The sequence below is a fragment of the Pleurodeles waltl genome, chromosome 7 (genome assembly GCF_031143425.1).
Source record: "Pleurodeles waltl isolate 20211129_DDA chromosome 7, aPleWal1.hap1.20221129, whole genome shotgun sequence".
NCBI lineage: Eukaryota > Metazoa > Chordata > Amphibia > Caudata > Salamandridae > Pleurodeles > Pleurodeles waltl.
In genome coordinates, this window is record NC_090446.1 from 67,106,313 (window position 1) to 67,122,420 (window position 16,108).

General features: G+C 44.9%; 1 protein-coding gene across 3 annotated transcripts in view; it reads right to left on the minus strand.

The window, feature by feature from the left end:
- The window catches only part of GSTK1 (glutathione S-transferase kappa 1), a 112,806-nt gene that overhangs the window by 47,147 nt on the left and 49,551 nt on the right, over positions 1 to 16,108 (minus strand). For all 3 annotated transcript variants that reach the window (XM_069242949.1, XM_069242950.1, XM_069242951.1), the window contains exons 6-7: positions 6,278 to 6,394; positions 5,725 to 5,818 (exon numbers count right to left, since the gene is read on the minus strand). In XM_069242949.1, the coding sequence (XP_069099050.1) occupies positions 5,725 to 5,818; positions 6,278 to 6,394 (211 nt within the window). The remainder of the gene's footprint in view (positions 1 to 5,724; positions 5,819 to 6,277; positions 6,395 to 16,108) is intronic.

A 16,108-nucleotide genomic window follows, 5' to 3' on the forward strand; every position in this document is an offset into this window, starting at 1 on the left:
GCCACTGACTCCTCGTTTTTCTCATCATCTCCACCGGCCTTGCCGCCAAAAGTGGGGCCGTAGCCAGAGGGGGCGGGCAACTCCACTAGCTGGAGTGACCTGGGGTGCTGTAACAAAGGGGGTGAGCCTTTGAGGCTCACCGCCAGGTGTTACAGTTCCTGCAGGGGGAGGTGAGAAGCACCTCCACCCAGTACAGGCTTTGTTACTAGCCACAGAGTGACAAAGGCACTCTCTCCTAATGGGGCCAGCAACATGTCTGGTGTGTGGCAGGCTTGCTAAAACTAGTCAGCCCACACTGGTAGTCGGGTATGGTTTCAGGGGGCATCTCTAAGATGCCCTCTGGGGTGTATGTTACAATAAAATGTACACTGGCATCAGTGTGCATTTATTGTGCTGAGAAGTTTGATACCAAACTTCCCAGTTTTCAGTGTAGCCATTATGGTGCTGTGGAGTTTGTGTATGACAGACTCCCAGACCATATACTCTTATGGCTACCCTGCACTTACAATGTTTAAGGTTTTGCTTAGACACTGTAGGGGCATAGTGCTCATGCACCTATGCCCTCACCTATGGTATAGTGCACCCTGCCTTAGGGGTGTAAGGCCTGCTAGAGGGGTGACTTACTTATCTATACCTATAGGCAGTGTGAGGTTGGCATGGCACCCTGAGGGGAGTGCCATGTTGTAGGAAGTTGGCTCTGTATGCAATATTTCAAAGTAAGGAATAGTATGCACAGAGTCCAAGGGTTCCTCTTAGAGGTAAGATAGTGGCAAAAAGAGATAATACTAATGCTCTATTTTGTGGTAGTGTGGTCGAGCAGGAGGCTTATCAAAGGAGTAGTGTTAAGCATTTGTTGTACACACACAGGCAATAAATGAGGAACACGCACTCAGACAATTCCAGGCCAATAGGTTTTTGTATAGAAAAATATCTTGTCTTAGTTTATTTTAAGAACCACAGGTTCAAATTCTACATGTAATACTTTGCATGAACGGTATTGCAGGTAAGTACTTTAGGAACTTTGAATAATCACAATAGCATATATACTTTTCAAATAAAACACATATAGCTATTTTAAAACTAGACAGTGCAATTTTCACAGTTCCTAGGGGAGGTAAGTTATTGTTAGTTCTTGCAGGTAAGTAAACCACCTACGGGGTTCACAAGTTAGCACAGAAAGTACACCCTCAGCAGCACGGGGCGGCCGGGTGCAGTGTGCAAACACACGTCGGGTTTTCAATTGGAATCAATGGGAGACCAAGGGGTCTCTTCAGCGATGCAGGCTGGCAAGGGGGGGGGGGGGGGGGGGGCTCCTCGGGGTAGCCACCACCTGGGCAAGGGAGAGGGCCTCCTGGGGGTCACTCCTGCACTGGAGTTCCGATCCTTCAGGTCCTGGGGGTGGCGGGTGCAGGGTCTTTTCCAGGCGTCGGGATCTGAGAGTCAGGCAGTCGCGGTCAGGGAGAGCCTCGGGATTCCCTCTGCAGGCGTCGCTGTGGGGGCTCAGGGGGGGACAACTTTGGTTCATCACAGTCTCGGAGTCGCCGGGGAGTCCTCCCTGAAGTGTTGTTTCTCCACCAGTCGAGCCGGGGGCGTCGGGTGCAGAGTTGCAAGTCTCACGCTTCTGGCGGGAAATGCAGTTGTCTTTAAGTTGCTTCTTTGGAAACAAAGTTGCAGTCTTGGGTGAACAGGGCCGCTGTTCTCAGGAGTTTCTTGGTCCTTTTAGAGCAGGGCAGTCCTCTGAGGATTCAGAGGTCGCTGGTCCTAGGGAAAGCGTCGCTGGAGCAGTTTTATTCCAAAGGGGGGAGACAGGCTGGTAGGGCTTGGGCCAAAGCAGTTGGTGTCTCCGTTTTCTCTGCAGGGTTTTTCAGCTCAGCAGTCCTCTTCTTCTTAGGTTGCAGGAATCTGAGTTCCTAGGTTCTGGGGAGCCCCTAAATACTGAATTTAGGGGTGTGTTTAGGTCTGGGAGGGCAGTAGCCAATGGCTACTAGCCCTGAGGGTGGCTACACCCTCTTTGTGCCTCCTCCCAAGGGGAGGGGGTCACATTCCTATCCCTATTGGGAGGATCCTCCATCTGCAAGATGGAGGATTCCTAAAAGTCAGAGTCACTTCAGCTCAGGTTGCCTTAGGGGCTGTCCTGACTGGTCAGTGACTCCTCCTTGTTTTTCTCATTATCTCCTCCGTCCTTGCCGCCAGAAGTGGGACTGTGGCCAGAGGGGGCGGGCAACTCCACTAGCTGGAATGCCCTGTGGTGCTGGAACAAAGGGGGTGAGCCTTTGAGGCTCACCACCAGGTGTTACAGCTCCTGCAAGGGGGAGGTGATAAGCATCTCCACCCAGTGCAGGCTTTGTTACTAGCCACAGAGTGACAAAGGCACTCTCCCCATGTGGCCAGCAACATGTCTCGAGTGTGGCAGGCTGCTAAAACCAGTCAGCCTACACAGGTAGTCGGATAAGGTTTCAGGGGGCACCTCTAAGGTGCCCTCTGGGGTGTATTTTACAATAAAATGTACACTGGCATCAGTGTGCCATTATTGTGCTGAGAAGTTTGATACCAAACTTCCCAGTTTTCAGTGTAGCCATTATGGTGCTGTGGAGTTTGTATTTGACAGACTGCCAGACCATATACTCTTATGGCTACCATGCACTTACAATGTCTAAGGTTTTGCTTAGACACTGTAGGGGCACAGTGCTCATGCACTGGTGCCCTCACCTATGGTATAGTGCACCCTGCCTTAGAGCTGTAAGGCCTGATAGAGGGGTGACTTATCTATACTGCATAGGCAGAGTGAGGTTGGCATGGCACCCTGAGGGGAGTGCCATGTCGACTTAGTCATTTTCTCCCCACCAGCACACACAAGCTGGCAAGCAGTGTGTCTGTGCTGAGTGAGGGGGTCTCCAGGGTGGCATAAGATATGCTGCAGCCCTTAGAGACCTTCCCTGGCATCAGGGCCCTTGGTACCAGTTACAAGGGACTTACCTGGATGCCAGGGTGTGTCAATTGTGTAAACAAAAGTACAGGTTAGGGAAAGAACACTGGTGTTGGGGCCTGGTTAGCAGGCCTCAGCACACTTTCAAATCAAAACATAGCATCAGCAAAGGCAAAAAGTCAGGGGGAAACCATGCCAAGGAGGCATTTCCTTACACATGTCGACTTAGCCATTTTATCCCCACCAGCACACACAAGCTGGCAAGCAGTGTGTCTGTGTTGAGTGAGGGGTCTCCAGGGTGGCATAAGACATGCTGCAGCCCTCAGAGACCTTCCCTGGCATCAGGGCCCTTGGTACCAAGGGTACCAGTTACAAGGGACTTACCTGGATGCCAGGGTGTGCCAATTGTGGAAACAAAGGTAGAGGTTAGGGAAATAACACTGGTGCTGGGGCCTGGTTAGCAGACCTCAGCACACTCTCAAATCATAACTTGGCATCAGCCAAGGCAAAAAGTCAGGGGGTAACCATGCCAAGGAGGCATTTCCTTACTCTCTTCCCCTTGACAGGAGCAAATCTACAAGCTTATGTCAGACGGGGGCTTTGGTGAATGCCCCAAAACAAGACTTGGTGTACCAACCTTAGAGATTAAGCTACCCGGGAACGTCCACAAAGAGCACATCAGCTCACAAATAAATGATACCAAACTGCGGAATAAATATGAGTTAATCCCATTCATGAGGATAGAATCAAACTATTCCTGATTCTATTTGAATTCGAGATAGGATTTGACACCAGGAAGTGTTTTTTTTTTTTAATTTACATAATTCTCTCGATGTGCACAATGGCTTGTGAATCAGGCCCCTAATTCAATCAATCATTCACAAATTTGTATAGCGCTGCTCATCACCCATGGGGTCTCAAGTCGCTGGTCAGTCGAAGAGGCAGGTCTTGAGGTCCTTCTGGAACTGATTCAGTGAGGAGGGGGGCCTCCGTGAGGTGGATTGGTAGAGTATCTCAGGTCTGTGCTGCGAGGTAGTAGAAGGATCTGCCTCCCTCTTCCCGATTCTAGTGGTGCTGGCGAGGGCAAGTGTAGAAGATCGGAGGTGTCGGCATGGGTGTAGAAAGATGGGCAGTGTTTGAGGTAGGCTGGTCTGATGTTAAGCAGTGCAGGTCTCTAAGGTGGGCAGAGTTGTGGCTGTAGCGGGGTATGTCTAGGATGAGTCTGGCTGGTGGGTTCTGAATTTGCTGGAGTCTTGCTTGGATCGTCTTAGTGATTTTGGCATAGAGCGTTGCCGTAGTCGGGTTTACTGCTGACAAGTGTATGGGTGACAGTCCTTCTGGTCTCAGAGGGTACCCACTTAAAGATCTTCCGGAGGGGGAAGAGTGTGGAAGCATGACCATGAGGCGGCGTTGACTTGGTGGGTCATGGACAGCGTGGAGTCCAGGATGATACCCAGATTGTGTGATTGGTGAGCACTTCCGAGGGCAGCTGGCCACCAGGAGTCATCCCAGGCGTAAGGAGTGGGACCTAGGATGAGGATCTCGGTCTTGTCCGAGATGAGACTGAGGCAGCTGTTTTTCATCCAGTCGGCGACTGCTCTCATTCCAATGCGGAAGTTGTTTTTGGCTGTTGATGGTTTGTCGGTGAGGGGGAGAATTAGTGGTGTGTCATCGGCATAGGAGACTATGTTGAGACCGTGCTGTTTGATGATTTTAGCGAGCGGAGCCATGTAGATATTGAAGGGGTTTGGGCTCAGGGAGGAGCCTTAGGGTATTCCACAGCGGGTTTCTGTTGGTTCAGAGATAAACAGCAGGAGTCGGACTTAGTTCTTCTCGTGAGGAAGGAGCGTATCCATTCCAGGGGCTTGCTACGGATGCCGGTGTTGTTAAGTCTGGTGCATAGGGTGGTGTGGGATTATGATGTCAAAGGCGGCAGAGAGGTTGAGGAGAATGAAGGCACGGATGTGTCTGTCATCCAGTATGTTTCCGATGTCATCCAAAATGAAGCCCCGGAGGCAGATCACTCAAATGTTGGTAAATGCACATATGCTTGAAAAGTTTGCAGGTATTGACATAACGTTTATAGGCAGTTTGCTCCCTGGGAACGTAAGCACATTTGCGATGCGAAAGGTAGAAGCAATTGCCTTTCCTGGGCTGGAGGGGGTAGTTGACATACACCTTTTCTGACGATGTAGTAAAGATGATCTGGTAAGCAAAAAAGGTGTTCCCCACATGCAAATGTGCATTGACTCTAGATCTCCAAACAAGGGGGCAAGCCTACTTGGTGGGGCCTTTGTTGATCTAAAAGGTGGGACGGGAGGTACCAGGCTCTCGTCAGAGAAGTATCATTGCTGAAAACAGTGCTTTGTTTTAAGTGAAGAATAAAAAAAAATGAGTGACAGTAAGCCACTCTGTAACGGGCTATCACTAAACACATCAGAGAAAGAGAGACAGAGTGTGAGTAATTATTATTTTTCTTTAAGGGGGTCGTTTTGAAGAGGGATTAGGGTGGTGCAGCATTAAAAGCATGAAGGCCATTGCTCTACATGTACCTCTGCTGAAATATAAAATTGATACAAATTCTGTAAGCTTCAGGTTTAACCAAGTTAGTACTGTCTGTCTCAGTCCTGTGATTTATTTCTGCGTCCATGAAAAATGTGAACATTCCTCCAATGTAACCCATAGGAGCACGTTTTCAACTTTCAATTTAGTATACTTGTGAATCCGCCCATGAGGACTATTAAGGATATACTCTCTTATGTCTATTATTGGCTCACAGGGGACGTATTTTCACTTACCCAGCAAGTCAGCCAGCAGCTCAAACCTGTCGGAACCAAAGAACATGTGTGGTGTGCCATCCACATGGGCAACAACAATGGGCATCCCAAATGCCTGGGGAATACAAGAAAGACCAGAGCGAGAGATCAGAGGATAGTAAACAATATGAAATATCGGCATGCAGCAGACTCCAAGTGCCCTGCCCCTTAAATCATACTGCCGGCTTCCACCACTCTCTCCTCACCTTGTCAGTTTCATTCCCTACCCTCATTACCTTCAATGTGAACTTACTTCCCACATCTTTCTTCTTCCTTTGCTCTTTATCTGCTTTATCCCACCATTCTTCCCTGCCTTTCTTTTTCTTTACATTTTCCACTTCCTCAATATTTCTATGCCTGTGCTTGACATTTTCCTTTAAAGCACAATTCCACTTCGCTTTCTCCATCCCTCCTCTTTCCCCCTCAATCCACTTCCCCTTCACATTTCTTGTTTGTGTCTCTCACTCCCATGTAGCCAGATCACCATTTATTCCCCCATTCGCACTCTGCTCATCACCCATCTTTCATTTCATACCCCATAATTCAGGGCCTCCTCCGTTGTCCGTTTCAGGCGCTCCTTGACCTCTGCCGTTGCGCATAGTCCCAGCAACCTTTGTGCCTCCGCTGATGGGAGACCAGCCTTCTGTGCCGCCTGGAAGGGAAACAGAAACAGTCTCACAGTTGGGATTCACCACAACTTCACTTCCAAATTTGTTATGCGTGGCTTCCATAGAAAGCTTCTATTATTTACACTGGATACTAAATCCGGGAACTCACTTCTATCATCCCTCAGGGAGGAACAGTTGATAACAAAACTCCATACCCACTGTTGCTACATCCTTGAGGCCTTGGATGCCGGGCTATTATGGCTGTTTTCGGAGCCGGTCAGTGCAGTGCAGTTTGTCTTCTTTCACTGAAAGCAAAAATATAGCTGCTGGAGGGGTAAGGATGGTGGTAGGGGTTGGTTAGGACGGCAGGAAAGGTATACAAGTTCAAGTTTGGGCCAGAAAGAAGATACCATGGTGTGTATGATTCTCCCATTGCCCCTGTACAGCAGCTGAGAGCAGGGGCAGATGATTTTGGGGGCCAAACATAACATATAAGTATAGATTGGTAAAAAGTGAATTACAAGGATGTTTTTTGCCAAGTGGTTCTGAGCAACATCAGATAACTCGAGCTTCGCTCTTGTCGATTTGATGTCACTCTCAGTGAAAAATATCTGATAATTCACTGTTACCCAACCATAGGACTATATTTGTTACATATAGATTCCATTAGAAACCTCTATCATGGAGATCATATTTTGAATCTAGGTATTTAATGTAAATGCGATTTCCCACGGGGTTGCTACCTCACAGGAATTTCTGGCAGCTCTGACAGAGTACTCGGAGTGCCTGCCAGCGAAGCACTTGCTCTCTGCGCTGATGGAGAGCCGGGAGCACTGCAGTTGGAGGGAAATGGAAAGAAGGAACAAAGGGCGGTGGGTTCCAGGAGGACAGGTATTTGTTTTTTACCTTCAGGACAGGGAACTGAGACCATATTATGTATGGCTCTCCCATACCTCCTCAGCCTGTTTGTAGCAGATGAAAGCAGGGATAGATTTTTTTGGGTGGGCTCTGCTTTGCTCTTAATGTCCGTTTGAGGTTACTCAGAACTCCTTGGAGAAAAAGAAATCCATGCTATTCACTGTTACCCCTCTTAAATTCTACATTTTATGTATGGCTCTCACTGAGTGCGGCTAGTGCAAGTAACAGATTCGAAATCTGGGTATTCACGGCTGTGACATAGCAACACTGGGATTCAAAAATTAATTGTTTATCACCACAGAACCCCTTGTTAAAAAAAAATAATCTGTTATTCGAATCGATAATTTTATATATTTACAGATGTTTAGTACACCTTCCTTCCATTTGCAACATTCCAGTACAAACGTGTTTTCTTTACATGATACAGGGTAGTAAGTAAATTTGACAAAGTAGTCAGATAAAAATATTTTATAGCATGGACTTTTGGGACCTGGTTGTGGAAGAGTAAGACTGAAAAGGGTAAAAGGGAAGGGTATGTTTCTCCTGGCAGAAGTTGAAATATAGATTTAAAAAAACGTTGATCAATTCAAATAACTCATAAATGTCATTTGTAAAATCAATTAATACAGACAATACAATATAAGTAGAAACCATCAGTTTGCAGAAGGTATCCCTAAAAATAATTTTATTGGGAATAATGGATGGGGGGGGGGGGTTCCCATATAAATGAAAAGTTTGAGTGGTTTAGGCTGCCTAATACTAAGAGGGATAGCACAATTGCCATCTGCACCTACAATATCAAATTAGAATGGACAGATGTGCCATTCCAGAGAAACCATTCTATGAGAAGAAAGGTTGTCCAGATAAACACACAAAAATACGGAAACTGCAGAGTGAAAGCAGTCAAAAAAAGGTTACCTTCTTACTCATGGGCACTTGACATATGAAGTATGATGTTAAAATGCTTCAAAGTGTTCTATTACTGGTTGTATCTAAAAATCAATAAGAACAAACTACAAAAACGTTTTCAGCTACATAAGTGTAATTCAAAACCGATTTCCTCCCAGTTGAGACAGAAGTACAATTCAGTGGTACCTCTAGGAGTGTGCAACCATTCAATGATCACAGTACTCACTGTCTAAAATATCCGGTTATCAACCCCTATTCTCCAGCATTGGATATTTTATATATTCACATGCTTGAATCATTCCCAGTCATCAGGCTGGGAATTACTGGTGCATTAAAACAGCAGTGTTCATTGTTAAAAGTCCATAGGCCTGGAACAACATTATTTATTTAGTAGCATATCCAAGTATTTGGAAGAACCCAAACATCAGCTAATGATGTATAAGCTTAGGCTCTCCTACTCCCAAGAGGCCACTATAGTTCAGACTTCTACCACACATCATGTTTTGGAGAGAATCCAGACTGAGCTGTGCTCTAACCTTCCAGTGAACCTTAAGTTTGTCACTTTTTTAATCTGATCTGGATCTGAACAGCCCCATCTCCAGCAATGAACTACGGCGATTTGTTTACAGGCAAATTGTATAAAATTCTGGGCCAGGAATATCTTTTTACTTGACAGCCAACTGTCCCCACGGCTAACAGAGAAAAGAATCTCTTTTCAAGACCGGTTCATCCAGTGGTCTTAACAAGACTGAAAAAGAAACGTATTTATTGCCTCTATCCAAATCATAAGACATCCAAATGTGACATTTGTAGGAGGTTTATTTTATTTTATTTTTTTATATTTTTTTAACTAAGACTCCTAAGGACAAGGAAAGCAGGTTGTCATTGTATCTTATAGCTAAAAAGAATTTTCCTCCTAAAGGGGAAGATTCTGTGAAAAGTGCTCCTCCAAGCACTTCTATGAAGGAAGCGCAAAAAAGGAGACCTATTCGGTTTCCTGAATTAACTTTTCAGATAGAGGGCTTGAAGCCACTCCTTCCGTCACTAAACAAGGAAAACAACATTTCAAAACCGGTCATCAACGACGTTACTGTTGATGATATAGGGCCCGATTTAGATCTTGGCGGATGGAATACTCCACCATAAGAATCCACTTTAAATAACAACCTCAGAAGCCTGTAAGAGCTATGCCAATTTTAGATTTTATTAGGGCGAAAGGTCGCAAGTTTACAAAGACTCTGCCTACTGTTCGTGGGTCATACCTTACCTGGAAAAAAAAGGCCTTAAAACAGATACTGCCAAGGATTTGGGTCTCCTACAGTATTGCTGGTTTACACCTTCTAATTTTTGTGGCTCATGAAGGTAACACAATTTCAGAAGGAGGAATTAACCAATATGGAATAAACTTCCATATTACCCTCAAAGGCAATCCGGAAATGATCAAGGATACTCCTACAGCCATATTCAAAGGCAGCCCTACGGGAGATCATCAGGACAAAAGAAGTGATCCCCGATAACAACCAGAAAACTTGACTCTGCCTTTGCCCCTTTCCCGTCTCTTGCTCTGTAGTTGAGGGAATGGTGAGGGGGAGGGGAGATTTCCTGGTTTGCTCAAGCTTGGGAGGCTATAACTTCAGAAAAATGGATGAGGCAAATTGTTCTTTCAGTTCATACACGGGAGTTCATTCAGAGACCCCCTGTGAACCCATCAAAGAAAGAGCATCATCGACATCTGAAGGGGCTCAAGCAGGAATTTCTTACTCCTCAAAAGGCGCTATAGAAACTGTCACAGAATCACAGAGAAACCAGTGGTTTTACTCCAGGTTTTTCCTGAGCAAAATGAAAACGGTTCAGTGGAAACCAATTCTAGATCGCTAACAACTAAATACTTTTCCAATAAAATAGTATTTCAAGATTATTACCGTACAGGAAGTCCTCTTGATATGCAGGGAGAAGATTTCATGATCTCCGTGGATTTTAGGTTTATGTATTTCCACATAACCATTCATCAATGGCACAGAAAATATCTACGATACCCGATAGCGTGGCAGTATAAATCAATTCAAGGTGCTTCCTTTTGGACTCCAACCAGTCCTTCAAATTTTTACCAAATGCCTCTCTACAGTAGCACCCTTCCTCGATGAGGTGGTCATCAGGCGTTCCCATACCTTGATGACTGGCTTGTTAAGGCACCATCAAAGAAAGAGCCAAGAAGGTTTACCGTGGTCTGCATCAATATGTTCAAGAAATTAGGCCTCAGGTTGAACAAGGAAAAATCTTCACTGCTGCCTCAAACAGAGTTCCAGATCCTGGGTACACTACTCAACATGCAAATGGGAGATGCTTTTCCATCACATGAAAGGGAAAAGCAGTTGCAAATTGTAGCAAGTCATCTCAATGAGTCAATACAGATCCCTACTGGGTTTAATGATGTAATTAATGTATAGTGCTTGTTCCTTTTTGCAGGCTTTGCGTGAGGCCTGTTCAGTAGGAGCTAGATTCACAATGGAAACAAGTCGAAGGGTCTTGGGAAGATACAGAAAAAAAGTCACAAGGAGACTGTAGTGGATGCTTCCAACAAATTTGAACTTAGCCCTGTCTTTCCTACCTGTATCAAGCAGGATGATATTTCCAACAGATGGATCCATGCATGGATGGGGAGTTCACTATAGGAACTCTAAACCAGAGGCCTATGGTCGGATACGGAAAATACACTCCATATCGATGTGTTGGAACTTCACGCCATACATCTAGGCTTGTAAGCATTCCTTCCCTGGTTAACAGGTCAGCCAGTTCTAATCAGAAAGGACAGCACAACATTCATGTTCTGTATAGCCAAGCATAGAAGAACGTAATCCAGATCGCTTTCAGAAAAGGCTCAGGGCCCTGGAATAGGGCCATTTCTCACAATATTGACATCACTGTGGAAAACTTGCCAGAACAATCAGGCCAATGCACTCAGTCAGCATATGTCGGAATGTCATAAGGAACTAGAACAGGAGTAAGTGGTTTGCATTTTCGATCAATGGGGTCATCAAAAAATTGATCCATTTGCCACTCTGAACCACAGGAAACGGATGTGCTTCACAAGCAGGTTTTAGTATTCAGCAATGATGGGCAATACTCTTTCGATCAGTTGGTTCAGGACATTTGCCCACACTTTCTTCCTTTTACCCTGGTTCCTCGGGTGGTGAAAAAAATTAAAGCTAGACCATTGCCATCTGATCCTCATTGCTCTGGAATGGCTATTGCCAATATTGGTGCAGAGAACGGCTGCAGCCATCAATACGTCCAGGCATTCCTCTGAAAGTGTATCCTAGGAAATTTCTGTGTGATGTTTGGAAAAATTCCTATCATGAACCCAAGTCGTTGAACTTGACAGCAAAGTACTTGAACACTATAAAGAATATAGAAATATCTTGGCAAAGGCTCGAGCTCCAGCAACCACAAAGACCTATAACGCCATGTAGAAGCGTATTTGTTGAATCTAGTCAACAGTGACTTTAAATGCTCTTCAGTCAGAGTCCATCTAGCTGCAATTGCGAGATTTGAGAAATGAGGTCAGCCTCTTCTCTCCCATAGAATATATATATATTTTTAAATTAAAGGACTCTTTAGTGCATTTCCACTGCTTCAACATCCATCAGTTGCAGGGGAACTTAATACTGTCCTCAGTCAGTTGAATCTGCCTCCTTTTGATCCAATACATAAGGCACATTTGAAAATGTGTTTAATGAAAAAATGTGCTTCTTTTGACATTGACATCTGCAAGGAGAGTGGGAGAGATTCAAGCATTCACAATGATTAACGTTTCCTTGGGTTTGCAAATGGCAAAGTAATCTTGAGAACCAACCCCAAGTTTATACCCAAGGTTCTTACTGACTGACTTAAATAGACCTGTCATTCTTTGATCTTTTTCCCCAAATCGATCTACCTCAGCAGAAAGATCGTTACATTCATTGGGCCTGTGTAGATGCTTTAGGTTCTACATGGACAAAACGAAGGACATATGCACATCAGACCAGCTGTTTGTGTCTTTTGTACAGCCAAGGGCAGGTCATCCTGTGTCCAAGCACAGACACCTCATTGACTCTCAGCATGCATTTCCTTTTGTAATGCCAAGGCCAAACATCCACTCCAGGAAAGAGTAAGAACACATTCCACATGAAGCATGACATCAACTGCAGCAGTCTACAGTGGTGTGCCCTTGCCGCTCAGTCACCTGAAAAAGCCAACATGCTTACGAAACACTACCCCACAGACGTGGATGCAGAAGCTGATAGAGCAGTTGGACGGGCAGTCCTGAGAAACCAGTTTCAATAAAGGCGAGTGTGCAGCCTGCTTTTGTTATGCATTATAATGTGTACTGTTTGCTAATCTGATTCAAGCATGCAAATATATGAAAGATTAAGTGCTAGAGAAGAGATTAGTTACCTGTAACTCCGGTTCTACAACATTGGTATCTTTTATATATTCACGCGATTCTTTCTTCTTCCCGTCATAAGCTCTTTTATTTTATATACTCTTATCAAACTTGTGCTGTGAAATCTGAGCTATGGTGCCTTCTAGGTGGAGTAGCAGAGCTTAAGTTTAAACCTCACTGGGCTGGTACAAGGGCATTGCTATAGTGCTGCAGAGGATCCACAAACCTTTGGAGACTATTCAAAAGATTAAACTGGTCCCTGTGACTGTTATTCCACTTGCAAAAATTATTGTCCTTATTATCCATATCACTACACTCCTACACATTTCCCAACTTTCAGTATGGCTTCTTGCAGGATGACCAGTAATGGGCAAATCCAGAGCAAAATGCTCAGGATGGTGGTGAGGATTAGGCCAAAGGCTTCAGATCTCCATCAGTTTCTTGGGGGATTATTTTCCATCCCCGTTAGAGAGAAAAAGCTGATGGGAAAGTATGTCATACATCTTCTAAGTGACAAGTAATTCAACTGGGAAAGTCAGACCAAATATTCATATGGAACATCATCAATGCATAAGAAGGAAGAGTGATTCTGAAAAGACGGCATCAACACTGGCCACGCAATTTGCGCATTTTATTCCTATTAGCTACAGACTTCCGAAGGAAGTCCCGCTACAGCAGGAGAAAGATGAGGAACACATGCTACCCTACTATTTGTTTACATTGCCTTGACTGTGGAACGGTGATCTCTGTTGTAGAACAAAGTGCACAAAGAATTCAAGTCCTAGCATGGCAGCTGGTGTACAAAAAAAAAAAAATTATTTAGTTCTAATCAAAGTTTCGGTCCACCTGTAAAAAACAAAAAAAACAACAAAAAAAAGACAATTTTCCTTAAAAAATATGTGTATATATATATATATATATATATATATATATATTAAGATTCAGTTGTTATGGTGTAAAAATACATATACATTAGGTTTGTTTTGTACATCTGAGTACAAGAGAAAATTACTGCAAGATACTACATGAGAAGAGATATAGGACAGAAATATGCCAGAGTCGGCGATAGAATGCACAACACTAAGTGAGTGAGAGGAGCTATACTGTGGGGGTTGACTACAGGGCCTAGTCATTATTCAGTCCCTGCACCCAACACAAGTAGACAATGCTTGGACTTGGGGTAGGACTGTGCATGGTCTATGGCCTTTCACAGTGAGCCTGACCAAGCCCTTAACTCCAGTATTAGAACTTTCATAGATTCACACAATTGAATCATTCCCAGTCAGAGATGGGAGTCCCCACAGTGCCTTAGAAAAGACAGTGTCCCAAAGACATAACAGCTGTAACATAAATAATCTCTTATTTTAGCAACCTATCCAAGTCGTTATGTAAAAAAGGACCAAACTCATCCAATCAGAGTATCACCCTTAAGAACCCTCCTGAGAGAAGCTCCAGCACCTCAGACTTTCTACCGCACGTCGTGCTAGAGAGTCTCCTCTGAGCTCTGCTCAGTTTGTTCTTGGGGAAGAAGATTTTCTCAATACATCTGATATCCTTTTTGCTCATTGGGTGTCTCTGATTTGCACTCATACTTTCTGGAACCTGATGTACCAACAGGATATCTGACAGAGAGAAAAAGTCTCTTTAGTAGAGCCTGCAACACTTGTGGGAAGAAAAGGCTCCATTCAGAAGACCCTCATACAGATTGTATATATTGCCTCGATCCTGAACACTCTGCTGCTGATTGTAAGGTATGTCATACATTTTCATCAAAGACTTTGAAAGATAGAGAGGGGAGGTTATTGATATGGCCCCAAAAGCTAAAAAACAAGAAAATACCCTGTCTCGGACAGTGAGGAGTCTTCATGGTCTTCTAGGAATTCACTAAAGAGGCAAAGATCACCCCATTCTGAAAAGAGTTCAAAATGACCCTCAAAGACTTTTGAAAAAACCACACAGGGGTCTGGTGAAGGCCGCAGTCTCATCTTCACCTCAGGAAAAAAGATCCTCTAAGTCCAGCGATCCACCTTCAGCATCAAGGGAGGTACCAAGATCCTCCTCAGTTCCTTCTATATCCCCTCCAAAGGTGTTGACAGTGTTCAGAAATCCTTCTTCAGCTTCTGAAGATCGACAGTCGACAACGATTCCACCGTCAATGAGGTCATCGTCGACTAGATCGTACACGGCAGCTGCATCGGCAGCGGCGACCCTGACGGTAACCAGTCTACGGTGACTTCTTCCTCGTCAACGACGGTAACAAAGTCTAGACTGTCGACGCTGAAAATCAAAACGTCGCCGTTGATGGTTCAGATGACGCCGAAGATCACTATGTCCACGCTGTTGTCGGCAACACAGTTGACGGGAGCACTAGGATTATCGGAGACAACTCCATCGACGACACCATCGATGAAGAGAAAAAACACAGTCTGCGTCTGGAAGGGGAAATATCACTCCAAGAGCTACATCCCCAAGCAAGGTTACTCCATTGATCCAGACTCATCTTCTGGAGGAAGATTTGGATGATGGGCCATTCAGGGCAGCCCATAGCCCTTCACAACTGCATGTTAAGTGTCAAGAGGATGAAGAGGAATATTATCAGTAGTATTCTCAACAACGACAGCAGACTTATGTACCAGAGGACATGGTTTGTGTTCCGAGCTCCCTTATATCTGATCTACAGTTTATGTTGTCAGATTACAAGAGGAGATTTCCATCAGTGCCACAACTGGACATTTAGACGGCGCATCTTCCGTCGATGCCTGCCACTCCAGAGCCACAACCTAGATCATCTCCGAGATCGGCCAGACGTACCTCGCAAACATCTTTCATGCAGGTTACTGACTCTTCGGATGAAGAGAGAGAGGAAGGAGAATTGCAGGACAACTATGATTGGGACAATTATATATTGCCGACACTCTCTTCTCCATCACCTACCCCTGTGGATTCTCCCCATGACATATTGGAGGTTTCCATAATTTGCTTTAGAGGGCGGCAAAGAGATTTGCGATACCCATGCTATTCAAAAAGATGGATTGTTTTTTTTTATAAGACTTCAAGGAGCCGTATCAAGAGTGTCCGCTCCATACCGATAGTAGGTTACATCTGGGAGAAAGGTCTCAAGGTAACGAAAAATCCAGCTACGATGACGGCAGTCTTGCTTAGGTTGGACTATAAGTATAAGGCCCCAGAGGACGCCCCGGCGTGTCTTGTTGGTCACCCGAAGCCGGACTCCGTTATAACTCAGGCAGCGCAGAGATGTTCTAAAAACCAACCAACGCCACTTTCAGCTCCTCCGGACAAAGAGAGGAGAACACTAGACAACATTGGGAAGCATTTCTCTTCCATGTCTGGCCTAATAGTGAGGGCAATGAATTCATTGGCAATCCTGGGGAGGTGTAACTGTGGGCTGATATTGCCCCATATCTGGATCACCTCGCGGAAGACTGTAAGGCGGAAGTAAGAAAGATCCTCTTGGAGGGTGAGCCCACCTCAGCTAAGGTGATTGACT